Source organism: Lepisosteus platostomus, chromosome 2, assembly GCF_059453375.1.
Source record: "Lepisosteus platostomus isolate fLepPlt1 chromosome 2, fLepPlt1.hap1, whole genome shotgun sequence".
Taxonomy (NCBI): domain Eukaryota; kingdom Metazoa; phylum Chordata; class Actinopteri; order Semionotiformes; family Lepisosteidae; genus Lepisosteus; species Lepisosteus platostomus.
In genome coordinates, this window is record NC_142612.1 from 67,096,313 (window position 1) to 67,123,803 (window position 27,491).

The 27,491-nt window shown below is 39.2% G+C and overlaps 1 protein-coding gene across 1 annotated transcript; it reads left to right on the forward strand.

Moving 5' to 3' along the window:
- Positions 1-259: 259 nt before the first annotated feature.
- prkci (protein kinase C, iota) lies at positions 260-25,553 on the forward strand. Its single transcript, XM_088614342.1, has 18 exons — positions 260-713; positions 8,893-9,014; positions 10,651-10,740; positions 13,151-13,201; positions 14,135-14,220; positions 14,725-14,862; positions 15,226-15,280; positions 16,264-16,322; positions 17,177-17,353; positions 17,885-17,982; positions 19,634-19,720; positions 20,068-20,203; positions 20,665-20,752; positions 21,055-21,180; positions 21,442-21,521; positions 21,613-21,702; positions 22,196-22,311; positions 22,590-25,553. The coding sequence occupies exons 1-18, from the start codon at positions 631-633 to the stop codon at positions 22,675-22,677; spliced, it is 1,770 nt and encodes a 589-aa protein (XP_088470468.1). The 5' UTR covers positions 260-630; the 3' UTR covers positions 22,678-25,553.
- The last annotated feature ends 1,938 nt before the right edge of the window (positions 25,554-27,491 follow it).

Below are 27,491 nucleotides of genomic sequence, written 5' to 3' on the forward strand. Positions count from 1 at the left end.
GGCAGGGAAATGTTTTGGTTCTGGGTCTTTCATCCTTGAAAATGATCAAGCAATAAAACTGTCTGTTGTGTAATTTGTTGCAGCACGAAAAAATAAGTTAGTTAAACCATTCTAATGCAGTATAAAATAAACCGATTTTTATATAGCCGCGGAGTGTTCAGTTTTTATTTCTTTTGTTATTGTTTGATCAACTAAGCTCCACCTACGTTTGGCATGGTATAATCGGAATGCCGGCTAGCACGTCCATTTTTCTTAGTAGGGGTGAACCGTAAAAAGCGTAACTATATATTTGCATCTGTGTACTCCTGAAATAGGAGATGCCTGCAACTATGAAATATTTTCGTTTGTAGTTGATCATTTTTGTGTTCATTTTATCCCTTCATTCGCGTGAAGGGTGTCCCCCCTCCCCCCCCCCTACATGCCGAGGTTGGCACGGTCGGTTGCGAGGCCTCTGCAGTAGGGAGTGTTTTTAGAGGAAGACCACGAAAGTTGATACTCGTTAACGGGGAAATGTTTTAAGTTTGATGTCATTTTACTACAACTTTGCACGCGAAGACCGAGGAGAGGCATTGAAATCGATTTCGAGACGTGGTTTGTTCAGTGAAAGCGGGGGTCCAGGTACCGGAGCTTATGATGCCTACGTTGCGGGACAGTACTATGTCCCACCCAGGAGAGAATCCTAACCAAGTGCGGGTGAAAGCCTATTATAAGGGGTGAGTGGAAATCAGTATATTGGCTGGATCGGTCCGGATTAGGGTGGCTGTTTTGAAATTTGTACTGAAAATAAACGAGGAGTGTTTTACTTGAGGAATGATTTTAGCCTCACGGTGTGCGACCTAGCAGGTGAAATCTTCTTGGATCGGATAACTACCATTCTTGTTCGTAACCTATGTTTGGAGGTGACGGACGTCACCGGAGACCTAACTTGATAGGGAGGGCATTCATGTTTTAAAGATATGGCAGATCAGAAACCTTTTTTTAGTTTTCTCTTCCACAGACCAAACTTGGTAGAGTTCTGGTTTATGGAATGCGATCCCAGGGCTACGATCGTGAACTCTTTTCAGAGCGTTATTATTTAAGTACGTAGGGTATGGTATCCATCATTCGCCATTAATAATATTAAAGTCAAGTCGCAACAAGCCTCGTTTTTACACCTACGATGTTCTAAATTATGCTGTGTGATTAACCGATGAGTACACATCGGGGAATGGTCACAATGGTACCGATGCGCTGTTCTTTTCATTCAGAATTTGAAGCCGTTTCGTGTAAGGAAAACAATTGAAATCAGGGCATTTTCAGGACACGATTTTTCATCTTAGCCACTGGCTTTGGACGGGACTCGTGTTTTAAGGCTAACAGAATACCACCTACTCAATAATGCGTAATGTAGGTGTTGGTGTCGCATGTTGATGACCACTGACGGAGCTGCCGTAGGGTGAAGCTATGCGGAGCCCGAGACCCGCACGGACAGGTTGTGCGGCTGCGGTAGTAGCAGTAACTTTTTACGCCTTGGCACACCTTGTTTCTCTTGCAGCTTAAAAAAAACAACATCTTAAGTATTAAGGGAGATCTTTGCACACAAGCTCGGTGAACTGTGTCTCAAGTGAGAGCCGGGGATGTCTAGCGCCGTAGTAAAGACGTGTGGATGGAGTTGTCTGTTTTTACTTTTTGTTTAGTGAGATTTGTGCGGAGAAGTGGCAGCCCTGGCACAGTGGAGTCCTGTAGCAATTCCTGTTTGTAAACTGAGGTTATTCTAATGAAGGCAGTAAGAGAAAGGATTAATTGCATTTGTATATATTGCTTTTCACCCCAGAGGTGCCCAGAGCACTTTATAGATAGCAGAGAATACACTTCCATCATTGAAGTGCAATGACGTCTGATTATTTTCAAGCGATTAGGACCGAAAAATAGAGTTTGAGCATGTAGTTATAGAATGTGAAGAATTTTGTTGATGTCATACCGTATGAAGAGGTTTGTTCCGTTTCAGGTGTCATCCTCCTGAGTCACAGGTATTCTGTTACTCTCACAGAAAACACAGTCTGAATAATTGCTCTTTGCCATTTTTGATTTTTTGTTTAGATTTCTGTCTTTGGCTCATCTAATGAGATACTGTAACCTGTTAAGATCTATCTGTGCTTCTAAACGGTTTGCTAATTTGAGGTTTGCGTAAGTCAGTTGAGTTGTAAGATGGAAAGCTTTATGTGGAAGTTGTACTTTACCTTACATTTTGGAAGGCGCTAACAATGGTGTGCTGAATCATGAAAAACCTGTCAGATGAGTTTCTTCTGACCTTTCGCAATCCCAATCACTGTCACTGCATGTGTGCTGTTGTACATTTCTGACATTTCAGAAGTGTTTCTTTTCAAATAAAGAATGCAGAGTATTTCTGAAATATTTACAGGACCATATCTGCTTATGAAATGCTAACAGTAAAAAAAGAAGCCCCTTTGTATACATGTCTGCACCGTTTCTGAATTCATAAAAATTGCCAAAAAATGTCTTGTTCTTGTTCTTGTGCATTAACAGAACATTTTGAAATAAACCAATGGTTGGTGAAAGCACACTGTAGGACAGCTCTGTATTCACCTGAGGTCATGAACGTCTGCCTCGGGCCTTTGGGTTTTATCTCAGTCGCTGACCTTGATATTGTCCAGATAGGGAGTGGAGAAAAAGCACATGCCTGCCAAGATAAACAGCACATAACAAACCGCACTGAAGTGAAGCTTCCAATTGTGCATTTCTGAAAGGAGTAGACTCACAGTAGCTGACTGACACTTGATTCAAGTATTCTTTTTAATAAAACATCGTATTGTACTGTAGGTGTTGCGTAGTCATATACTGACTTATTATCTTCCTACTCCCCACCTCGCAGTTCTCGTTCGTCTGACCCCACTCTGCTGTCTGTCCTCATACTGGTCTGCGTACAGGGGGTAACAGGGCTTTCTCTTGCAATGGCCCAAAGCTCATTTTTACTTGTCTTAATTCTGTTATCTTCTCCCCTTTTTTTCTTACTGTAAAGCACTTTGAGAAGATGCATTTATAGGAGCTATACCAAATAAAAAATGTTATTATTTTTATTTGATTATTATTGGATAATATCGCACAACATTACTGCATGGCCATGATTTACGGTGATTCACAAACATGTAAACCGCGTTTACGAAAAGGATTTTATTGCCTCTGACATTCCGATCTTTCAGACCTCAGCGGTGGCACTGTTTTGACCCCATGACTGCTGCAGCTTAGATGAAGTTGATTTCTTTTAAAAAACTTATTTAGTTGGGTTATAGAATAACTCTCAACTATACTCTAAGAGAAGCATGGAGGCAAAGGCTTCTGAAGGCATCAGAGCTGGACTGAAGCGTCAGAATAGATGTTTTTAGATGAATAGCCTTCTGTAATGTGGGTGAATGCAGGACACATGTTCATTTTTAAGAATAAAGCCTGCATTTCCATCCATACATCCAGCAGGAGAAATCTAAAATACCCTGAGGAGTGGGACAATGGCAAGACTCACTTTGTCGCAAGCTTCACTGAGGGAAAGGTGTGACCCATTGAGCTCGTTATGCAGTAGTGACCACACCTAACACATCCTTTAGCAGTAGATCGAAATACTTAGTCACAAAATATTTGAAGGCATGTAAAATTACAAAGAAAATACTAAATTCATCTCGATCTATAATATCTGTAATAGGAAAACCACTTTCTCCAGCTAAGATGAAACACACCATGCAGTACACATAATGTCCCACTCTTATGCTGTCGAGTGGGAGGTATGGTAAAAAAAAAACATTTGTTTAGTTGAACAATTTGTAGCTCTGTTGCATCAGCCCCAAAACCAGCACTGAAGATGTTTTCAATGCAGTTTAAGAGAGAAACAAAATATAGCAGTTGTTTATTCCCTATGAAAAACAGCTGCCACAACAAGGAGACCCTAAGGTTTTCCTGCGATTTTCCTGCACTATAAAAATTATACAGTTGAACATGAAACAGCACTTAATTAAAAAAAATTGAATAAAGCATTATGAAAATCTGCATGTTTCATCTACCCCAGTATTGGCAGATTAACAGTGAATTCATTGAACCGGTGTCTTTTGTTCTTGTTGTCTTTGCCAATAAGATCTGTAGTATTTGGCATTATGGCAACTTTACACAAGAATGGACAAAAGATCTGTTTAATGTTAAGCATGGAAGAGTTAGCTTTTAGTCAGGCCTTTGAGCTACAGAAACGCAGGACCTGACCTGGGACATGAAGTGCAATTGCAGAGATGGAGGTGTTTCTCCTTGATTAACTTTAGTAGACTATAGTAAGACTACAGTAATGTGTGTGAAATCTGTCTACAGAATTATTACTTTTTATTTCATGACATTAGGAACTAGTAAGCAAATGAAGTTTTATTCATTTTAGTAAACCTTTTCAATCTCCTTATTTCAATTCCTCCTTTGATTGATCATATTCAGTCCTGGTATCTATAAATCTATATTTCCTGAAGATAGTTTGAAACTGACTTTCAGTGTATTGCTATAAAAACGTGACCCTTAATAGTTTAAGTGTAGATGGCTGATGGTGGGTGCCTTCACCAGATATTCCTTTGAGCACCACTGGGCTTGAGAGAGTTCATGAGGTCATCTGTGCTTTCACAGACACTGTAAACAATATTTGGTCGATGTGTTTTCAGTAAGAGAATTGTTTTGACAACAGCAGTTAAAAAGGACTTTGCAGACCTAGGGTCAGAGGTTGTTCTGGATGTTGTAGTACTAGCAAATTGAGAATGGAAAACTCTTCCTGCACATGAGACTAGCAGCCCATTGCCGAGCGACCCTCTGAACAGTGCTGTAGAGGTGCACTGGCTGGGGTATCTGGGCTTAACTGCTTTGCTCAGGAATGCAAGATGGGTATCTGCATTGGGCTCTAATGAGTTACCACTGTGTTACCACAACCTAGCCCTGCTGCAATCGCATATGTTGAAACAAAATCCAGAAAATCTACGTCTTTGATATTTTTCCCCCCGTTGGAAAACAAAAATCAATGTGAGGAGGAGGTTTCTTTCCTTTTTGCTCAACACTTCTTTTAACGTTGGCATGGCCAACTCCGAATGTTCTGTCAGTTTCAAAGGGAAATACACATCTGTGTAACTTCCCCTCCTACATAACGCCATCAGAAATTGACACATGCCTCTGTTAAAGAGAGCCAGCATTACAGCTGTTTCGCTCTGCATCTACACAGGACATTCCTAATCCAAAGAGTCCAGGAGCCTTCTGATTGCATAATCGAAGAGCTGGTTGCTGTAACGGACAGGTCCGAGTTTTGAAGTGTATGTAAGACCTAACTGGCTCTCAGTGCGTCCTCCCCGATAGTGATCTTTTCTCATTTAATTCTGGTGTCGGCACTAGGGAGCACAGTTTGAAATGATAGGTTGCTCTCTGCCTGGCAGATGGGCTGATGGTGCTTCGGAGGGCGATTTAGGTACTTGAGGTGTGATATCTGGCTTTTTAATTTATTTAGCAAGCTTATCTAGCCTGCTCAGAAGGTCCCACTATATTAAATATGCCAGTAGTATCGTGCTCATCGCAGATAGTGTAGAGACGGAGCTCTCACAGTGCAGAGGGTGTGGGTGCCAGTCAGGCAAGAGTTTAAAAGGAAAACATGGATCTTTGTCCTGCCTTAAAAGACAAGAAATAAATACAGGTGACTGGTTCCAAATTGTTTCAGTTAACATTGACCTTGTATTCACATTAACAGTGATTGTTAGACCTAATTGGTCTGACAAACACGGCACTGAAGGGTCTGAGTAAGAACATTTTAATGTTCTCATTCACCAGTACTAGTCAGAGGACCCGTAAATCCAAAACATTTACTCATTTACTTATGTGAAATGAGAGGTGTTTTAGACTGAATTGAATAGGAAGAGATAAAAATTGTTTGGACACAGTTCTGTTCATTGCTGACCTTGTCTATATTAGTTCTTAGGTTATACTGGCTTTTTACTAGACTGTCCTGCTCTATTTGTTTGTTTCTGAAGGCCAAAATACAGCTCAAGCATTAATATGCAGTTTGTGCTGTGTGTTCTGATACTGCGTTGTTTCTAAAATTCAGATTTGTCATAATACCCCAGGTGAGAATATTATTCTTGCATTTAGTAGGTTGCAGTGCAAGCTTATTCACATAATGTTTGCATACTGTAACTCTCTCCTTAACATTTTAACTACTTTCCCTTAAGACTAAGTTTCTTTTTCTGAATGCCTCAGTTTGGCTCTTGAACACCAGGGTGCTTATCAGTTAGTCCTTGGGAGTGTGTGCTTGCAAAGAAAACAAAACCAGTGATGCCAGTAAGAGATAAGAGGCAATTTAGAAATGTTAGTTAATAAACTGGCTGAGTTGACATCAGGTCTCAGGAGCCTGATGTCACAGGTAATATATTAGATTGACCTTTGTCTTTTAATGATGCATTGAGTTTTTCCTCTGATGCATTTCAACAAAAATGTCAGATTGGTGCTTTATTCACCAGATTTTATTTGAATTAATAGGTATATGTAATAGTTCCTGTGAAAGATAGGAGTAGAGTAGATTTGCTTGTCTAGGCACTATTACCTCTACCCATTTCCTCATTTGCAGTAGATGTACATAGCTGCAAAGGTGCCACATATAATGGAGTGCACACTGTGCTTATCTGTTTCTTTTTCGCTAGTCCGCGTGTGCTTCTGAAAAAGATTGAATGCATTATCAAATCGGTGCCACTATAACTTGCTAGACTGCATTTTGCGGTATACCAATAGTATGACAATCACAAAAATGCCTTTTTCTTTCAAATGGCCTTGCTTATCATCTATCGCTGTATAGAGGCACGTTCCCAGTGAAGCAACAGAGTGGTGTAGTGCTGTTCAAGTACAATTAGTGTTTCTTTGTTTTCCTGTGTGCAAGCAAAATTGGCTCTGTTCACTTCGTAGTGTACTATAATGGATTGTTCTTCCTTTAATTAAGTCTGCTTCTCTCTGAAACTCATGGTTCTCTAATGAAAGCAATAAAAAGCATGTGGGATCTGCCCATAGATAATTGCCTTTGTGTTATGACCTACTATATTTACTTTCCTCCTGTTCCATTTGAGTGTTTACTTTTTCGTTGACTGATTAACTTCTTTCTGTGTGTTTTTTTTGCAGTTTAAAAAGCCTTTACCATATACTGCGAATGGAAATTGGATTTTTTTTTATTGATATGATCTTATAAAAATTTCACACATGCTATTGACACTTTGATATAGAAGCCACTTTCTTGTCTCAGTCTGTGGTCTTACTGTTTTGCCTATGCAGGAAGTGTAGCTTAATGTTTTCTCTGCCTTCATGAGTCACAAAGGTGAATAAGGGACTGTAGGCATGGCCAAAGGTTTGGTCAGTGAGTCATTCAAGGGGTTTCTTGCTGTTCGGGTTTCGGGAACAAATGGGTACAGTGTATAACACAGACAATCCAGGATGTGCATGATATGTACTCTATATATCCCATTTTCATCAAATTACAGGACTATTATCTCGTGTTTTCATAAACTCACATTTTTCTGACTTTCTGTCCCTCAATTCTATAGAAGCATGTTAACAAATCTATAGTACCAATAGTCTAAAATCATCATCATCTTACTGCAAACCCTCTTCTCTCAGTCCACACAATATACAGTACACGATGCACCCTGGTCTCCCAGCCCTTCCCCGTTTGTCACTATTAATGGAAAATAGTTTTTTTGGGAAAAAAAAACCTTAGAGATTTGTGTCTCTTATCAAAGACTTGAGTAAATAATTGGTTAAAAGTATTCATTCTATTCTTTAAATGGGTTACTATACCTTTTGAGAAACTTACGTTTTAGAAACATCCCTAATACTCTTATAAGGGTTATGGGTGTTTTTGTCATGTGTGTTCACTGAAAACAATCACCCTCTGCCTGGTAATGTTGTAAACGTCATACTAGATGAGCTTGATAAGTTTATGGCCTGACATGCACTATGGCATGCGTGGATAGTGTTGCAGAAATGAGTGAACGTGTAGATGTACTGTTGGCTTTTACTCAATTTCTTTCTCAGCTGCTGTCACAATGCCCTAGGCCGACATGTGTCAAAACATGTTGCATTAAATAATAAATAATAATCCTTACACTTACATTGTGCTTTTCCAGACACTGCACTTAAAGCATTTTACAGGCAATGGGGACTCCCCTTCACCCACACCTGGATGATGCGACAGCAGCCATAGTGCACCAGTACGGACACCACACACCAGCTCTCATTGGGGAGGAGAGCAGAGTGATGAAGCCAGTTCATAGATGAGAATTATTAGGAGGCCATGATTGGTAAAGGCCAGGGGGAAATTTGGCCAGGACACCAGGGTGACACCAATAGTCTTTTCAAGAAACACCCTAGGATTTTTTATGACCGTGGAGAGTAAGGACCTTGGTCTTGTGCCGCCCTTCGGACAAGACATCTTTTTTACAGTGTAGTGTCCGTGTCCCTGTACTGGGTCATTAGGACCCACACTGACTGTGGGAGGAGCGCCCCCTATTGGCCACACTAACACTTTTTCCCACAAAACCTCAGGAGGTCACCCATCTAGGTGCTCAGCCAGGCTCACAGCTGCTGAGCTTCAGTGGGCTGCCAGTTGTGAGGTGCAGGGTGATATAGCTGCTGGCATGTAGGTATTGAATCCAAAATGTTACTTTGTCTACACTGTAGGCTGAGATCACTTTTTTAATATAAAATATATAATTAATCTGTAAACACTACAGGGACTTTTTGTGCTATGAGGACGTTTTTGAGTTGAAAATGGGGGTCAGTGGTGTTGATGATCTGTTTTTTGTAAACTGATGATTATGGTCCTGGCTTACTGACTCCATGTGCTCCTTTTCTTTCCAGAGACATCATGATCACTCATTTTGAGCCATCCATCTCTTTTGAAGGGCTGTACAGTGAAGTCAGGGACATGTGCAGCTTTGACAATGATCAGCTCTTCACCATGAAATGGATTGATGAAGAAGGTATTTAATTAGCAGCTGTTGCTACATACAAATGGCTATTTTATTGAAATTCCAGTGTCCTATTTACGGTTTAAATTGTACTGTCCATATGTTATTGCAGCATCGAGAACAACATGATATACAGTATGTCTGTTTCTTTGAGTGCGTTTTGCTTGATTTTAATGTTTAACATATACCGGACTGTAGACTTGTACGCCTTTTTGAAAACTCAATTTAAACACATTTAAAGTGATTGTTTTACATTCATTGTATTTCAGTGTACCCACATCTTTTAATTATTTTCAAGATAAGGTTAGCACATTTGTAAGGGAATTGCACAATGCATTCTGTGATTTAATTTCAAAAAGGAGCATGCTAGACAAATAACAAACTCACCTTTATCCAGAGCAGTTATGAATTATAAAGCGCAGGAACCACGCTGTCTTTACAGAAGTTTTTTTTTTCTCAGAGCTTTAAACAGTTAACAACTGCTTAGCTCAGTTACACCCAATGTGCGAAAAATACAGCTCAGTTTAAATGGTAATCAAGAAATTGTAGGAGAAATGTCTTTGATTATCAGTTATTGTCTCTGCAGTGACCTGTTTTGCGGAAAACATACAAAGATTTAAAAAAGAATTTGAAGCTGTAATAATCAATGAGAATGAATTGCTTGTCAGGTATTCTGGGAACGTATCTCCAGTACATTCATTTAAAATACATGGAGGCTTTTGCTTAATTTTAGGCAATATTTATTGTTTCATACAGATTAAAGTCCCCATTCCCTTTTATTATTTACAGGCAAATCATTGTGTCTTATATCAAAATGAGACACTTTAGCAATAACAGCTGTAGGCACTGAAATAGGTGGAATATAGTTCCTCTTTATCCCGGGGCAAATTTTCAGTAGTAGGTGGCGATTTCAGAACCTCGTCACTGATTAATGACTTTAAGACAGGAGGCAAAGTTCTACTCAAGAGCTCCTCGGTGGCTCAGTTTAGCAGAGGCGTCTTTAAAAAACACAGTGCTGGTCGAAAGTTTGCTTCTTTGAATGTGCCCGTGTCATCAACCAGTTGTGAACTTGATCCCCAGAGCAGTGGCTCACATTTGGCCAATAGCTGCCAGATTCTGGTGCCGTTTGATTTGAACTAGGGCTGACTATAATTGCTAGACAGTTGCTGGGAGACCATGTGAGCTGGAAAGTGTTATCAGTCCAAAGTTACCTCCGTCCTCCACCTGCCTGATGCCTTAGCTTTTGCTGTTCGCACTAAAGGCTCAGTCGGGGAAAAACAGCAGGAGACCTGACAGAGGTTTAGGGGACAGCACTGGGAAAGCACTGGATAAAAAATAGGATTTGTGGGAGAGTTGCAAGGCGGAAATCATTACTCTCTTAGCAACCCTCTAACCATTGCCTTGCCAGAAAGAACCTGGGTGACCCCCCAGACATCTGGATGAATGTTCATTCTGGATGAATGAGCCCCCCAGACATGACAGATGTGTCGAAAGTGGAGCTTTTCAAGGGCTGCGTGGGTGCTGTTATGTCTGGCAAAACACTGCATTCCATAATAAGAACGTGAAAATCTGCAGTACTTTTTCACTGCATTGTACGGAAATGCTATATTTAGACTAAAACACAATGGGAACTGTTTTGTCTTTCCAGGTGACCCCTGCACAGTGTCATCTCAGCTGGAGTTGGAAGAAGCTTTACGTCTTTATGAATTAAACAAGGACTCTGAGTTGATCATTCATGGTAAATCATTGCTACAGATGATTGCTGCTTGCACAAAAATTCTTCTTTTTCATAATATTTGTGTGGATATGTATTCTTACACAATATACATGACTGTAACCTAGACTGGCTTAATGTTCTCTTGCTCTGATCTTTCAGTCTGGCCCATCACTGGTGAAACTCAGCTTTAATGTTAATGTTAATGTTTCTTTATTAGCCCTATACAATTTCTTGCATTAGGAATGTGTCTTTTCACATACCCCAGCTTTTTTCTCCAGGGAGACACAGACACAGAGACAAGGAGAGAAGCTTGGGGTCAGAGCGCAGGGTCTGCCATTGCACGGCGCCCCTGGAGCAGTTGGGGTTAAGGGCCTTGCTCAGGGGCCCAACGGAGTAGGATTCCTCTGCCGGCCGCCGGATTTGAACCGGCAACCTTCCGGTCACAGGCGCAGATCCTTGGCCACAGAGCCACCGCTCCGCCCAATTTATTCCTAATTGCTGTGTTTTTCTTGCACATTTAGTCTTCATCTCCTGCTGCTCTCCTTTAACCTCCCTCCTTCTGGGATTCTGTAATTCAGAAGTACAACTGTGAATTCTTTACATTATTTATGCAGCGTAGCTTTAAGTGAGTGTTTCATGAGTGTCTGTGGATCTCGTTCTTTAAAATCACCTAAGGTCCTCTGGAACACTCTGTTTTATAATTAGTTTAGGATTCTACCGAGAGCCCAGTAATCTTTACAACTAAGCTGTCACTGAATTCATTGCAGAAGCTTTCCTTATATTCACGAAATGAGAAAATGTTCCCAAGCTGAAGATGAACGCTAACAGCTGTGCAAAAAGCAAATCCTTTAGGCACAGATGTTTTGTGCCTACCTGATTATATAAAAAACTGATAGAAAAATTCTTCAGTTATTTTATTTGTAATCACAGAATGAAGGTAACGAAAGGTCGAAAGATGAAAAAAATGGATGATAGTTTTGGATGAGTCACTGATCATCAGAGGCATGCAGAGGGCGATGTTATACTAGAAATTATTAACATTATCAGCCTCTGGTAGGATGTGTGGTCTGGCGGACAGAAAATGAGGAGGAAGGTGTTCTACAGCCCTAGCTGTAGCCTTCATTAATATTTTATTCCTTTGATTGTCTGATTTGACCCTAAGGTAAAGTCGGTGTGGTTGTCCTTCTCTGGCTGGCTCTTTTATTACCTTCAACGTATTGACTCCATCAAACGAGAATGTGATGTACAAGAACACTATGATCACAAAAATCATTCTTTTATCATGAACCGACCTTAACTGTGAAGTGCACCCGCTCCCTCTCCCAGCCAGCAGTCAGAGTGAAGTAATAGCTACTCTAAAGATGCCTGAAACAAGTATTGCCCTGCAATAGATTAGCGTGTTTGACACTGTAGTTCTCCAGATTGATAGGATCAATTAAAGATTGTATCGGAAACTGATTTCCATTATTTCCTGTCTAGGCTTGAGCTGGAGATTGCCTAGACCAAGATCTGTTCAGATATAAAATGGCTGGTTTCCAATGTGCTCTATGCTGATTTAGTTAAACTGGCTGACTTCCAGTGTACTGTTTATTGGTTTACACAAAGTTCTTTGGAAACCAGTTTTCGGCCGCAGTGTCCTTTGATACAGTTGCGCAAAAATAAAGGCACATTTGTAGATTTTCCAAGCTAGGTAAAATTGTCAAGCACTATTACTGAGTCCAGTTACAAAAATACTTTCACACAGGGAAGATCTTAATTCTGCTCTTGCAGCATGTCTGATGGAGCACTGACTGTCCCTGGTATAAATATTACAGGTATCTTTGCTGCCCATGTTGCCTTTATTTACAGTCGCAAAATGCCATGGAGGTTTGTTTGTACAGTAAAGCAGTATCATCTTTGTGATGGGACTGCTGATAAAAGGGAGCAGGGTGGAGAAGAAGAGAAGAGAGACATGTACAAAAAGAGACCCATGCCAGAGCATTAATTAGAAGGAGGCAGGCAATCCCAGTCATGGATGTCACCCACACGAGAAGGATCTGTGTAAGCTGTTTGACCTCTGTGACCTCAGAAAAAAAGGTGCTTGGTCAGGAAAGGAATCTGACATTTTAAAAGCCGAGCTTTAACGGGAGTAAGAAAAAAAAATCGGTATCGAGAAGAAAGTAATAAGGTATTTTAAAAACGTAGCTTAGTTTGCGAATGACTAAAGAGGTTTTACACAATATATTTGTAAAACCATTAGATCTATGTGTGTGTATCTCGAGAATCTACAGGTGTCTTTTTTCGAAAAGGCATTTTGTGCATGTTTTACTAACAATGTGTATAATTGAAGTCTTAATTTAAAAGAAGTGAAATTGTGAGAGGCAGTGGTCATGTCTACCTGAAATATACCCCCTTAACTCTTACTTCACTTTATTTTTTTCTTCCTTTTTAGTGTTTCCATCTGTTCCTGAAAAGCCTGGTATGCCCTGTGCAGGAGAAGACAGTGAGTACATCTCTTGTGTCTCTTGTTTTTATTTGTCTCGACTGCCCACGTCCAGTTGAAACCTTCATGCTTGTGACTGCATTCGACAGTTTCAGGTTAAATACGAACTGTTAATAACCCATATTCACAATGCAAACTAATTTGAAATAATTTGTGCCAAAATGTTATGCTTCAAATAGTTTATTTTCTCTTTTATTCACTCATTTTTATGTATATTACTGTGGCTTTTGCTTGAAAGTACACATTAATTTGTGTTGGTTTAGGATTAACCATGAAAATGAATTTGCTTATTGATGATGTAGGGAGTATAATGAGTCGGTTGAGAAATTAAAATGTGTCAGATCTTTGCTGAGAACCTTTGTTAGGTTTTCACTGCAACAACACAAAAAGCGGGAGTTGTTACTAAGGTGAGTATTTATGTCTGACACAGCACTGCTAGTGTATCTGGAACTGGTTCTCCAAGAGCACACTACCAAACTCTTGAGCCTTGACTGTCTATTAAAAATGTAACGTTCAGTGCATCTACCTAGCACGCCAATGTGTGTGCTGCACTAATAGGTATAGGAGACTCATCTGCATTGGCTTTTTGGAGGCTGTCTCGTAGAAGGAATACCTCGAAAAGTGTTTTTTGTTTCATTCTGTCTTAGCAAGTGCTTTCGAGCGCATCCATCTTCGATTTGGTGGAGATCAAAACAAAATGAAGTTTTTACAGTCCACGCACAGTATTTAGCCTCTTAGCTTAGTCTGTGTTCCACATTAATGGTTTGGCTTTGGCTGGAGGTAAATTGGGCAACCTTTTTCCTTTTTTAAGACAATAACATAATAGGCCCCACAAGCAGTTTTTCTGTGCAGAGAGGGTTTAATGAGGCAGAGCAGGTAGTACATGAGGAAATTGAGTTGGCCAGAATGTAACCAACTATTTTCTCCTGACAGAATCCATATACCGCAGGGGAGCGCGGCGCTGGAGGAAACTGTACTGTGCGAATGGACACACCTTCCAAGCCAAGAGATTCAACAGGGTGATTACGTTTTAGGTGCTATCTGTCCTCTTAAAGTTGTTTGCAAAGGAGAATTTTCTTTCACAAACTTGTTTTGTTTCTTCCTTACTATATTGTCACACTGCTGTTGTTTTTTCTCAGTTGTCATTTACCATGCAATGCGGCATATAGTAGGGACATTTCAGTTGTTTCTTCCTTGTGTTTTTTTTACCAGCATAGTGCTGTCGGTTAGACATGATACAGTAAAGTATTTTCTGTAAGATGCAAAGTACAGAAAGTTTGCGGTTTTGTAAGTAAACAGCCAAACAGCATCCATTTGGTATATTACTCCTACTTAGAATCTAGGTTCTAATTTTTATACCTGGTGCTTTGGTAAACATACTACAAATCATTATTTTAATTATTTATTTCATATTGTTATTATATACTGTATGTATAACGTTACCCGATTCATTTTTTTCTTTACTGCTTTTGTCCTAATCACTGGGGCTGTGTTAGTGATTTTTCTTCTTGCCTGGTGTTTAGCGAGCAAATTGTGCTATTTGTACCGATCGGATCTGGGGACTGGGTCGGCAGGGGTGCAAGTGCCTGAACTGCAAGCTGCTAGTCCACAAGAAGTGTCACAAGCTGGTCACTGTAGAGTGTGGGAGACAGGTGATACAGGTGAGGAGGGAAGCCTTTCCAAGTGTCCTTTCAGTGCACGGGGAATTCAAAGTTGCTTTCAGGGGCAGGGGGAGGGGGTGACTTCAGAAGGCTCTGAGGATTCTGAGGAGTGTCCAAAAGAGGATCGTTCCCCTGTTGTTTGTTTGTAAATAAATGCCCTATATTTCTTGAAGCTTTTTTAACAACCATATCACAAATAGAAAAAGGGACTGAGAACTCACATTATTAAAATACCACCAATAAATCTACACTTCCCAGTAGATCAATTCAGTCACTGATGTATATATACAAGAAATTGCCAATGTTAACTCAAGTAGCCTGTTCTGTTTCTGAAGCACTGACTCTCAAATGTTCTTTTTCTAGGAGCCTGTGGTGCCTATTGGTCCAGCATCTACAACACTGGATCGTTTGGAGCCAGGTAGAAACCACTTAAACTGCAATTGATTTAACTTAGTTTCAACAGTTTAACTATCATTTATAAAGTATTTTTTAATATAGTTTATTAATTTTATTACACTTTGCTTGCAAATGAATGGCATTCTCTACTCAATAACTACATCCCACCAGAAAAGGCAGCTCTTAACTAGTTGATTTGTTCCCTTCAGAACGTTTGTCCTAGAGTTACTACAGATATACTATCTCCATGGGGTCTGTGGGTTCATGTCTAGTCCATGGGATGAGAATATTTAGAGATTTTTTTCTGGCACCTTAAAATGGGATCATTCAGGTCAAAGAGTTGAAAAGGAAATGCATCCTGCATTTTGACTTAGGTCTTTTTGGCATAAGAAGGATATTTAGCTATGGCAGCCTCTAAGACCCAAATTTCTAGCACCTAGGTCTGATAGAAAGTTAGTGTTTAGTTGACCTAATAAACATGCTAAGTTCTTCCTTAATAATTGCCTATAGATAATTTAATAGTACACATCCGGTTCCTCAGTGGTCATTGACTGTTATCTGGTCGCTTCTAACAGCCAAGGCCACTTCATAGGATTTTATTCACAGATCCTGCAGTGTGCAGAAATGCCACAGCTGAGTCAAGGATCATATCTCTCTAGAAAGGAACACAACATGTATTCAGCTAAACTGAACCACAACAAGGTGTGAACCCAGGACAATAAAGCTGAACATTTAATGGGACCTGCTAAGGATTTTGTTTTTGTGGGAGGTGTTAAGGCAGCTCGAGTAGTGCAAAGTTTATTGGTCTGCATTGAAGGTGGCCGTGACACAGGGGTTAAGACCCCTCCACACAGGTTGTCTGTAGCAAATAACATGGAAGATGCTGTCTGTGTAAATGTGTCATTTGTGAATTATTCGGTAAACTGCAACAGCATAAAGCATCATGACTCACAAAGTGCATTATCGGCCTGTATTCTATTGAATTTGATTCTTGTGAATTCACAGTTATTCCATACAAAGCATCAAGTCATGAAAATCTGAATCATGTTGGGGAGGAAAAAGAGGTAAGTTGTCCTTTTGCGGTGTTTATATAGTTAATTGTCAGAGAGACCTCAGCTGTCTGTGCTGAGACAGTGCTGTATGAAGCAGGCCAAGATAGCTTTTGTAATAGACAGCTGCTTAACACAGTGTTAATATTAAACAAATTTATTTTTATGATTTTTTTCTTACAGGTTTCACAGGTTTTATCATATTATTAGGACAGTGTGAAAATTAATAATTAAAATTAAAACTCTGAGGGTATAGAAATATGTTACTGCAATCCCAATGTCTTTTACCACATTTCTGACAGTTTGTCAGTGAATACCATGAAGAGATAAATTGTCAGAAAGAGCAAGCTTAATGCTCAGTGATACATTAAAATAGATGAGAAATGTCTTGTTGTCTTTTCTGGAGCCTAAATGAGGTCCTTTGCCATTCTGCTTGTCAGTTGAAAACCTGCTTTCAAACCTAAATCCTCGACAATCTCGTAACAAAAGCCAGGGAAATGTCAGGGAAATTAAAACAGTAGGTCAAGCTTTCCTCTAATAATGCTGGAGACAGTCCTTGCACTTTGAAAGCTTCAGGGGTAAAAAATGAAAAGATATGCCTTGTGCTATTGATTTCCGTTAAAGAAGCTAATAACATAACATTTGCATCACTCTTAACACCACTGAGCGATTAACTGGCTAGTCTGAACATCCATGGCATGATGCATCATGGATCCACAGAAGGACGGCGCCCTGTAGCTAGATGCAGCGTGGATTAAGCTAGAGCTTAGTTGCATCCTTGATGCAGTTTGGGGGTGGGGGGGATGGGTATGAAGAGATATGTTATTTCTACTGTCTTGTGCCTGATTTCTGGTTCATCCCCTTCACAGGCCATGAACAGCAGAGAGAGTGGAAAGGCTCCTACCAGTTTAGGGCTGGCGGACTTCGATTTGATCCGTGTCATTGGGCGAGGTAGCTACGCCAAGGTGCTGCTGGTTCGGCTGAAGAAGACGGAGCGTATCTATGCAATGAAAGTGGTGAAAAAGGAGCTTGTGAACGACGACGAGGTGAAAAGTCGTCCCTGTCCGTCGGAATTGTCCACATGGGTGTCGTCCTTTCCAAAATGAAATCTCCAAATTTACCTCATTTTTGTATTTGTTTTTTTCTTAAATCCTGTATTCCTCAACCAGTTTGTGGCACGCGCTACTGTTACTGAATAGGGAACTCTCCCTTCATTCGCTGTCAGTGTGCTGCGGTGGTTGCCCTCTCGCAGGCTTAAAGAACAGGCCAATCTTCATGTCCTTCAAACTCTCGAGCTTCTCTCACGACTATGATTTTTACCACCACCTGAGACTTGAACATTGTATGCCAAGAACAAGGCTGATCATCTTGTCAGGGAATTTTTTAGTTGAATCCACTGGTACAGGGATCTCTCGTGTCCTGTTTCTGGTAAAATCCACTGCACCTGTCTTTTTATTAATTCATTTGTGGTGATACACAGGTTATCCTTCTGAACTGTCGCCTTTCACTTTGCAGTACTTGTTTTTCAAAGCAGGTTTTTTTCTGTGTGATTCATGTTATTTGCTCTTGGCTTTCAGGATATTGACTGGGTTCAGACAGAGAAACACGTGTTTGAGCAAGCGTCAAACCACCCCTTTCTTGTGGGGCTGCACTCATGTTTCCAAACAGAGAGCAGGTAAGCTGTTACAGGAGCTGTTTCATTCCGTACAACTGACAGCTTTTTACCTCTTCTCATACATATTAATCACTTTTCAGGACTACTGATCTTTGCCCTGCTCCTGTGTTTGTCAGGAGCAGTGTGCTGCACTCAAAAGGGTTTTGAAAAAGAGAGCAGCCTTACAACTATAGGAATGCTGTTCAAAAATACAAAATGGAATTCATCAGGAGATGTTAATTATAGCTCTTAGACACGGAAGCAAATTAGTATTGAGACTGCAGAATAAATTGTATGTAATATCATAATTAGTATATGATTCCATGTTTTAGAGTATTTACAAAGTTATTGCAAAGCTTTTTATAATTGACAGTATATGCCAGTGTTTAAAAAATGTGGCACAGCATACAGGACTCTTTCTGTTTTTAATAATGATTAAACGTTCCTTTACTAGTGCACCTTCATTAATTTTTTCTTTAAATAATTAATATATATATTAGTGATTTTGATACTTAATAAGCCATTACCATTTTGAAATGCTGTACATTCTCAAGCCACTCATTTCAGATATACGATCAAACATTGGGCTGTATTTTCTTCTCAACTTTTGTTACAGTTTGAACTTGTGAACCCTTAAATGATGCTAATAAGCTTTTCACTAGTAATGTGATGAATGTGTGGTTTCACTTCTCTGTGAAATGTACTGTAACTACATCCTACTGAGGTAAGTGCTGTGACAAGGCAAATATCATAGCAAAAATGTAATGACAAAGCCAGTAATTTAGCACATCTCTTGATGTTTCTCATCCTCAGCCGGGGGTCAGTGCAATTCTAAATTGATGTTTAGGGTTGCATTCCTCTTTATCACAGCCTTAAAATGTCTGCTCCTTTATCAGGTGTCGGTCAAATAAAAAAATGACAGCCAAGAAAAAATAATTAACTTAAGAAATACAGAGGATGGCAGTGCTGCAGTACAAAATGCAGTGGTTAGCATTTCTGCCTCACAGTGCTGGGGCCCTGGGTTCAGTTTTAGACCTGGGGTGCTATCTGTGTGAAGTTTGTATGTTCTCCCTGTGTTTACACGGGTTTCCTCCGTGTTTCCAAGATTCAGGATTCTAGATTTATTTATTTGCCATTTAGAACAAGTGTATTGTAATGCTTACTTGTTCGGCTGTACCCAGTAACATTAGAGAGACACAAAAATAGGCACAAATGACAAACAGACATGGACAATAAATTTAGCAATAGACGTACGTTATAATACAGCCAAGAGAAGTCAAACAGTGCAGTACCTTAAAGTGCAGGTGCTAATATGTACAGGTTCCTCCCACAGGTCAAAGATATAATGGTAGGTTAATTGACTTCAGGGAAAATTGGCCTGGTGTGAGTGTGTGTTTTGTGTCTGTGTGCCCTGCGATGGACTGACGTGCCGTCTAGGGTGTATCCTGCCTTGTGTTTGCTGGGATAGGCTCCAGCTCCCCTGCAACCTGAGATTAGATAAGGCAGTGAGGAAATGAATGGATGGAAAAAAGAATTTACAAGTTCTAAGCATTTCTTTCAAATGTTCCTGTGCTCCAAAATGGACAAATTTGGGATCTTGTAAGCTTTTTGTTTTGGATCATGTTGTGTGTCTGATTTACGTTTCTTTACAAAATGATTTTTTCTCACCTAGGCTCTTCTTTGTGATTGAGTATGTGAATGGAGGAGACCTCATGTTTCACATGCAGCGACAGAGAAAACTTCCTGAAGAGCACGCCAGGTAAAACTGTAACTTCAGTGTTAGACATTCTTCATTCTTTCACAGTGTTTAGTACCTGTAACTGCCTGAAATCTTATATCTGGGGAAAACAAATTAACCAACCCAGTACAGATGGAACATAAAAATATAATTTTCAGGAAATCTGCTCTTAAACAGGCTCATCATATTTGGTTTGGAAGCAATTTTTAATGTTAGTCTGCTGTTTGTATACTTTATTATACTGGGTTGGAATGAGGTCAGTTTCTCTTGATTTATTGTGAAGTTTTGCCTCCCCCACCCATTAGGAATACATAACTGTGATATTTGAGCAACTAATGGAACTGTGCTGTTTTATTTTACCTTCTTAGGTTTTACTCTGCAGAAATCAGCTTGGCTTTAAACTACCTTCATGAGCGAGGCATCATATACAGGGACCTCAAACTGGACAATGTGTTACTGGAATCAGAAGGACACATTAAACTGACAGATTATGGCATGTGTAAGGTGTGTGAGCAATATGTAGGACAACAATCCTGTCTTTCCTTTCTTTCTATCAGCCTTGTTAAGTGCGTTACCTTCAAGTGTTGATCCTCATATTATCGCAATATTTGCCTTGTCTGAACTAGCTAGACCTCTCAATTAAGGTATGGGACTGTATATACAGTAGCTGTATCTTTATTTTGGTTTCCTCTGTTATGAACCCACTATTGTGGTGGCGCAGGAAGAATTGAAGTGATCTGTAAGAAATGAAAGGTCTGTGAAAACCTCAGTATAGACTTCTCAGGGTCTGTGTGAAGAACAAATTTGACTAAATTCATACTTTTAAGTGCGTTTTAACCTGCAGTTAAAAAAATAAATTACAGGAGTAGTGTGAGCCTGATAAGGCTCAGTGTTCTGGGTATATACTTAAATTGCTAAGTGTGGACTGTGGAGAGCTGTGCTGATTGAGACTTTTTTTGCCACAGGAAGGGTTGCGTCCTGGAGACACAACTAGCACATTCTGCGGCACTCCTAATTATATCGCCCCCGAGATCCTGCGAGGAGAGGATTATGGTAACCACTTTATGTCAACCACCAACAAAAAGACCGAAACAAACATCTTGCTCCTTAATGTGTACCGGCCGATGTAGAGTGCTTGACATAGTTTGCATTTTGACACTTCGTTCAGTTGTGACTTTTGAAAAAAGAAAACCATGTAAATTTGTTAAAGGATGGCATTTTGTATTTGTGAGTTTTATCTAGGTGTAAATCCACAGAAAAAAACAGAACAGCATTGTATTCATTGCATACAATGCGTGTGTATGTATCGCTTTGGTTTCATACTTGCCTGTAATGGTTTTTATCCTGTGGTGTAGGGTTCAGTGTGGACTGGTGGGCCTTGGGGGTCCTCATGTTTGAGATGATGGCAGGAAGATCACCATTCGACATCGTTGGCAGCTCAGACAATCCCGATCAGAACACAGAGGACTACCTCTTCCAAGGTATATGGGCATAGTGGTGATGGGATTTAAACTTTCGCAGTTAAATGTTATATGCCCACCACTGTAAGAATGAAGTATTCTTTTAAAAAACAGTAATCATTGATACATCAGTAGAGTTCAACAATTCCATTTTTCCAGGGAATAATTGTTAAATTCAGACACTTTTATTTTTTGCTGCTTCAGTGCAAAACAAATAAGCAACACGAGTTGTTGAGAAGCCTGTTTTAATCAATCCGTTTGATTTGATCTGTTTTTTTTTAGTAATATTGGAAAAACAAATAAGAATCCCAAGATCCCTGTCTGTCAAAGCCGCTAGCGTCCTGAAGGGATTCCTAAACAAGGTATGAATTCAATCCATGGGAATATAGGAGTTTTCAGACTTTGATCTGATACTGGTGTTAACACAGACGCCCTCTGTCGTCAATTCTGTAGGACCCTAAAGAACGCCTGGGCTGCCACCCTCAGACGGGCTTTGCTGATATCATGGGTCATCCTTTCTTCCGAAACGTGGACTGGGATCTTGTGAGTAGTTTTTGACTTTTCTGTCAAATATTTTTGTCTTCTGAGAAGGCCCAACAGCTGGAGCATTTTTTCTTTCTACTTTGTGGTGTGGAATTTACCTCTGCTTACCCTTTGCAACACATTGTTGCCTTGTTAGGTGACATCTGAGTGAAGACGTTGTTTGTACCATAGAGAAGAACCTTGACTCTTTTCTGTTTTCTCACTTTCCTTTCGAAATTCATCAACGTGCCTATAGATGGAGCTCTGCTTGCCAGATGTCTGCACTCACTGCTGAGCTGATGCAACTGCGGCTTTTTTTTCCAAAGCTTCTATGAAACACTGCTTTGGTTTGGTTTTTCATAAGTATCCAAGCAAAGGTGTAGACGACAGTTTAAATTTTGAAATGAATTGTAATGAAGGGCACAATTGAGAAATAGTTTTCCCCTCCTGATCTGCACATTTCTAAATGGTCAGTTTTGCTGATTATGATTTGTCCTTGATAATTCTGTTCCAGATGGAGCAGAAACAAGTGGTCCCACCCTTCAAACCCAACATTTCTGGGGAGTATGGACTGGATAACTTTGATGCGCAGTTTACCAATGAGCCTATTCAACTCACGCCTGATGACGAGTAAGTATCTGTGATGACTTTTCACGGCATCTCTTTGAAATGGAAGCATCTGATCCACAAATAATGTTGAAGCGTTCAAGTTTTTAATGCTTTAAGCACTACATTAACTTTGGTTTTAAATAAATCTGCTCTTCCTGACAGGAATTTACCTTGTAATTTTTCTGTTTAGAAAATGTAAATGACAATTAAATGATTTTGTTTCTATATTTAATGTGCAGTTCAGAATACATTACTGCTCACTGTTGTAATCGAAATTTTCTGTTTGTTTTTTTTCTCAGCGATGCTGTGAAAAAGATCGACCAGTCAGAATTTGAGGGCTTTGAGTACATCAACCCTCTTTTGATGTCAGCCGAGGAGTGTGTCTGAATGGAAGACAGTATTCCTTAAGTCATTGCTGTTGCCTTTTAAAACTCTGCATGGTTAAACATCGTACCGTTTGGAAGCTGTCATTCTTTTAAATGCGTCTTAAAGGTTGTCACAAGCTGCTACTGGCAAGCTGATCTCATACTCAGCCATTTATAACCACTACACCTTAAGTGTATTATTTTGTTTCATGTAACCTATATGCACTGACACCCTGACTCATTAATATAGACAAAGCATCTTATAACAAACATCTCGGCAACCAATGAGAATTTGTATCTATATGTCCAAGCTATAGAATTAAGGAAAATTTAATGAACTAGGAGATGTCTCTTCTATAATGTCTGTTTTTAATACAGGGTTCACTCTGCCCAAATTGTATGTCACAAAAACAGTTGTAGAAGTTTGGTAGTTCAGAGGAATGGACTCTTACTGAATTTTCACTTGAAATGTATATCAGACATAAGGAAGGAACTGGAAACATGCAAGTTAATGGTAGCTAGTTGTAATGTTTAGACACACCAGTTTTCATTGGCACCCAGCTCTAACCCATACAAAATTTTGACTAAAAGCAAAAACACTACAGTGAGCCCAAATGGCATGCCTTTTTTTTGTGGTAGAATCCGTCGTTTTAGTTAAGATGGACTGTGTTGTGGAGACAGGGGGGGTAACAAAATCCGCCACATTGAATGAAGGGACCTTCTAGTCATGTAACTATTCACATACGTGTCGGCAAACTGTGAAAGCTGCGAGTGACAGCTGACTCTGGATTAGAATGATATTGCAGATTTACAGAACATCTGCATCCATATGGGACCAAAAATATTTTTTGACATTACAAAATTAAATTACTCGTTACTTCGCACTAGTCTGGCTGCTTTGTCAAGTAGAAAATTGTACAGTCCCAAGGGAAAGACTTCACTTTCAAAGCCTCGTTTTTATCGCATTTTTAAAGTAATTATTACCTTTCGGATGCCAATAGACTTTTTCACTATATGTATTATTTTTCTATTATTACTTGGCAATAAGACAATTACTGTAAGGAAGGGGCTAATATTTTTTCTTTTTTTCTGTAAGCTGAAGGTGGAATTTGTTTTTTGTCTCTTTCCTCTGGTTCTGAAGAACCAGCCTTTCATCTGACTAGTAAGATAAGTTATCGGAATCAACTTAAGAGGGTTCCCAAATCCTGCTAGATGACAAGAATATCACATACATCTTATTAGTAGGAGTTTGTAGGGAGCAAGTTTAAACAAACAGCCTCCAGTCTTCCTTTGACTGCAGGAGAACCTGTCTTTCCCTATGAGTTTCAGAGCAACATGTCTGAAACAATTGGTTCAGTATACATAAATAAACAAAAGAAAGGTGAACCTGCGTTTATTTTTTTTCTTATCAGATGTACATCCTCGGACACAATGTAAAATCAAACTGGAACTATATCAGTGTATTACTGTTTAGAAGCTTAATGTCAAAATTACATGGTTACATAACTGTTACAGAAAAAGGTCTTCATCTCTATCTTTTTGTGTCCTTTTGGTTCCATTTCTGTGATAAAGGTACTTCAGCCACAGAAGCAGGTCCCTTCTGCAGGAACCTTTAAAGTATTTAAAAGCCCAAACTACCACACATCTTTAAACACTCAAGTGCTGTTGTTCTCACCACTGTTGTCTTGTGTATGATGAATAGGACCTATCAAGGAAAAGAGGAAGTGTGTATGATTGCTCGAGACCACTGGACTGCAAGGACCACTCGTATAGTGTGAAAAGCATTAGCCAGTGAATTCTTATTAATAATTTAAAGTGATGTTTATAAAAAAACAATAGGCTATAGGAAGGCTGTTTCTCTTTTGTGTGTCTTTCCAGGGAACTGTTATTGAACATTTTTTGTAATCTTTATTTCTCCTTTTACATGATCAAACGTTAGGGACACAGTGGCAGGAGAAATAAAACGTAAGGTATTTTTTCTACACTTTTTCTATTGAGTTTTTTTTGTTATTGTTTACAAGCTGTTACATATTCTATAACACTACATTGTTTAAATGACTTTATTTAATATTTTGTATGGGTTGAAGAGTTTGATAAACTTTTTGCAGAGAAAATAGAGTGGAATTGGTAATATCAAGTGACAGATCTGTATTAATCGTGACATGTGGAGACCACTTTAACGCTGAAGAAATGAAGATGGGAGGTTAAAGAGTGCCCAAATAAAATACTGTGTTCGTTTACGGTTTTAAAGACTGTACTGCTTAAGATGATTTTATTTTTTCAGTTTTTTACGTTCACACAGATCTTTTACCGTTTGCTGTACTGTAGCCTTCACAAAAACTATGGGATTTTTTTTGGCAGCTGTCTTTGTTTTCTGATACCAGTAAAATTATAGGACGTGGTCCTGTTTTAGCAAGTGATACAGACGTAGCTGGAAAGCGACAGTCTGGAACTGTTCCTCTGAACTGAGGAAACCGAATCTGAGGCCCAGCAGCTGCATGTCTCCTGTCTTTGTGGAAGGAGGCAGCAGTCGCTCAGTAGTTTGGAAAGAGAGGTGAAAAAGAAGCTAATGATCACCATAAAGAAAAGGAAAAAAAAGAGTACTTGAAGCAATATAGTCTTCAGCATGTGGAAACCCAAAGTTGGAGAGTAAGGTGAAATACCGCAATGATATGCTGTAATTAAACAATATTAATTAAATGAAAAAGTACATTATATAAAAGCAATGTATCTGTTTTTTTTTATCAAAGTGAAAATGAATAACAGATATTTGTATGTCCTCCAGGAAACTGGTAGAAAGACAGGTCAAAAATGGGGAGAGTGGGCATCTCTGTAGAAACCAAAACCGCAATGGCCATGGCTTATGATGATCTGAGTAATAAATTAATGCATCAATAATATGTTTTTGTATGTCTGTAAATTAGGCTGTGGAAATGGTGCTGTACAATATCATCAATGCCAAATACATTTTTTTGCTTCCTTAAAAGCATCAGTTTGTTTTGTTTTTTTGGCCTCTGTGCCATTTTAAATTGAAAACACTTGTTAAGGGGTGAATTGTTAGTATTCAACGCAGGAGGCATCTTTGCTGTTTGATCTATTCAAAATAGTGTTAAAGAATGAAGAAAGTCTAGTTTGCACATTCATGTTGCTGCTGTATAAGACTAAGTACCAAGGCTTTATCTTTTACCACTATACCTCTTTTATTCTCATTGACATGCCCTGAATTCTTAATCATTAAGGTGAGGAAACAAAATACCTTTCAAGTCACCTTCCCTGCATGATAACAAGTTCTGATTTTTTCCCCATGAGTATATCTCACAGTGATTTCCAGTGCCTTTTTTCATTATACCTTTGCATTTCTAATAGCAATGTTCTTGTGAAATAAGTGTGATATACTGTATATCACTATGTTAAGAAAAAATTGAACCACTACAATATTCTGTATTTAAAAAAAAAGCAGTTCTGAATGTAGAATTTCAAGGGAGCTATCTCATACCCTGGAAAGCTGTGGCAGATAATTGACAAATTGGGGGTTTCTACTGTTATTCAAAGTAGCGGTAGATATGAAGTTAGATGGTGATGGATTCTCAGGACCTGTAACATAGGCCATTCCAGCCACAGAGCCAGAACAGCACAGGTAAAATGTCAGATTACCCCCAGATAACAAATTAACAAATACCCTTACTTCCACAATTCTGCACTTCATGCTTATCAGCAGTCTCATGACAAAGGTGCTCAGAGGCTGGATGGGCAGAGCTCCTTCATGAGCCACAGCAATTAACACTGGTTGGATAAAGTATAATTCAGACATTGAACATTTGGGTGATGAGGGGCAGATGGAAAACCGACCTTTCCTGTGACCCATCTAGCAAATGTCTCTGACACGTTCACAAAACAATCACCAGCCACAAAACCTGTATAACCTTGAGGGTCTGTGTTAATGATCTGAAGGGCAGAAGATCTGAACACACTCACTCTTTAATTGCAGAAGTCTATCTGGAGGTGGTACCCTTAGAGGATTAATTAAGCATTCAAACAAACTCGCGTCTTCCTGGTGAAAATCCATTGCATGCCAAGGAGTATGGATGGGGTAAAACATTGATTTACTATGCATATTAATTACAGTTCAGTAAGGTTTCCAACATTTTTTATTATGTATTCTCAATCTGTGATTAAAGCTTTGTCATTTTTAAAAATGTTACCATTATTTGCTTCCATTTATATTGCACAAAAGGTCGATTTGGCAACAGTATTATTCATAATTTATTTGTAACGTTCCTACATGGACACGTACTACTTCATCTTCAAGTGACAGTACAGTAGGTTACTACCTTGAAAACTGTTTTTGTAAGAAAGAAACACGATTTGAATACAAAATATTTAAAAATAAAATAAAAGGCCAGTTTTTTATTTTAAGCCCACTTTGCCATTACCAATTTTCATTACCATCTTTTCAAATATACACAATTTATGTTTGCTATCCCATAACATGTATATAGGACACTTGATAAAAGTCTCTTTTTGAGGGTGCAATTAGAGTCTCGGAGGAGCTAATGGCAATAAAATTAAAATCACCGACTAATAATTTGCAGTGACCAGCCTGAACTGATTTATTTTGATAGAGAAAACTGCTTGTATTTTTTTCTTCCCTTTAACACAAACTTTTCGGGATAGTACATTGTCAATTAACAATTTCCTTTTTAATAAAAGACAGGAAGTTCTTCGGCGCCAGGATTTAAAACGGGGATTCCCAAAATCCGTTGAGTATAACGAAATCCATGACGCGGTTTTTACACTTGACAGAATTAATTTTTGGAGTCGCATACGCGTAAGTTG

Excerpts from the sequence above, each read along its gene's own strand:
- prkci (XM_088614342.1), top strand. The coding sequence starts at position 631 with ATGATGCCTACGTTGCGGGACAGTACTATGTCCCACCCAGGAGAGAAT. Across the intron at positions 17,354-17,884 it reads AGCTTGTGAACGACGACGAG|GATATTGACTGGGTTCAGAC; the intron begins GTGAAAAGTCGT and ends CTTGGCTTTCAG. Across the intron at positions 21,703-22,195 it reads GAAACGTGGACTGGGATCTT|ATGGAGCAGAAACAAGTGGT; the intron begins GTGAGTAGTTTT and ends ATTCTGTTCCAG.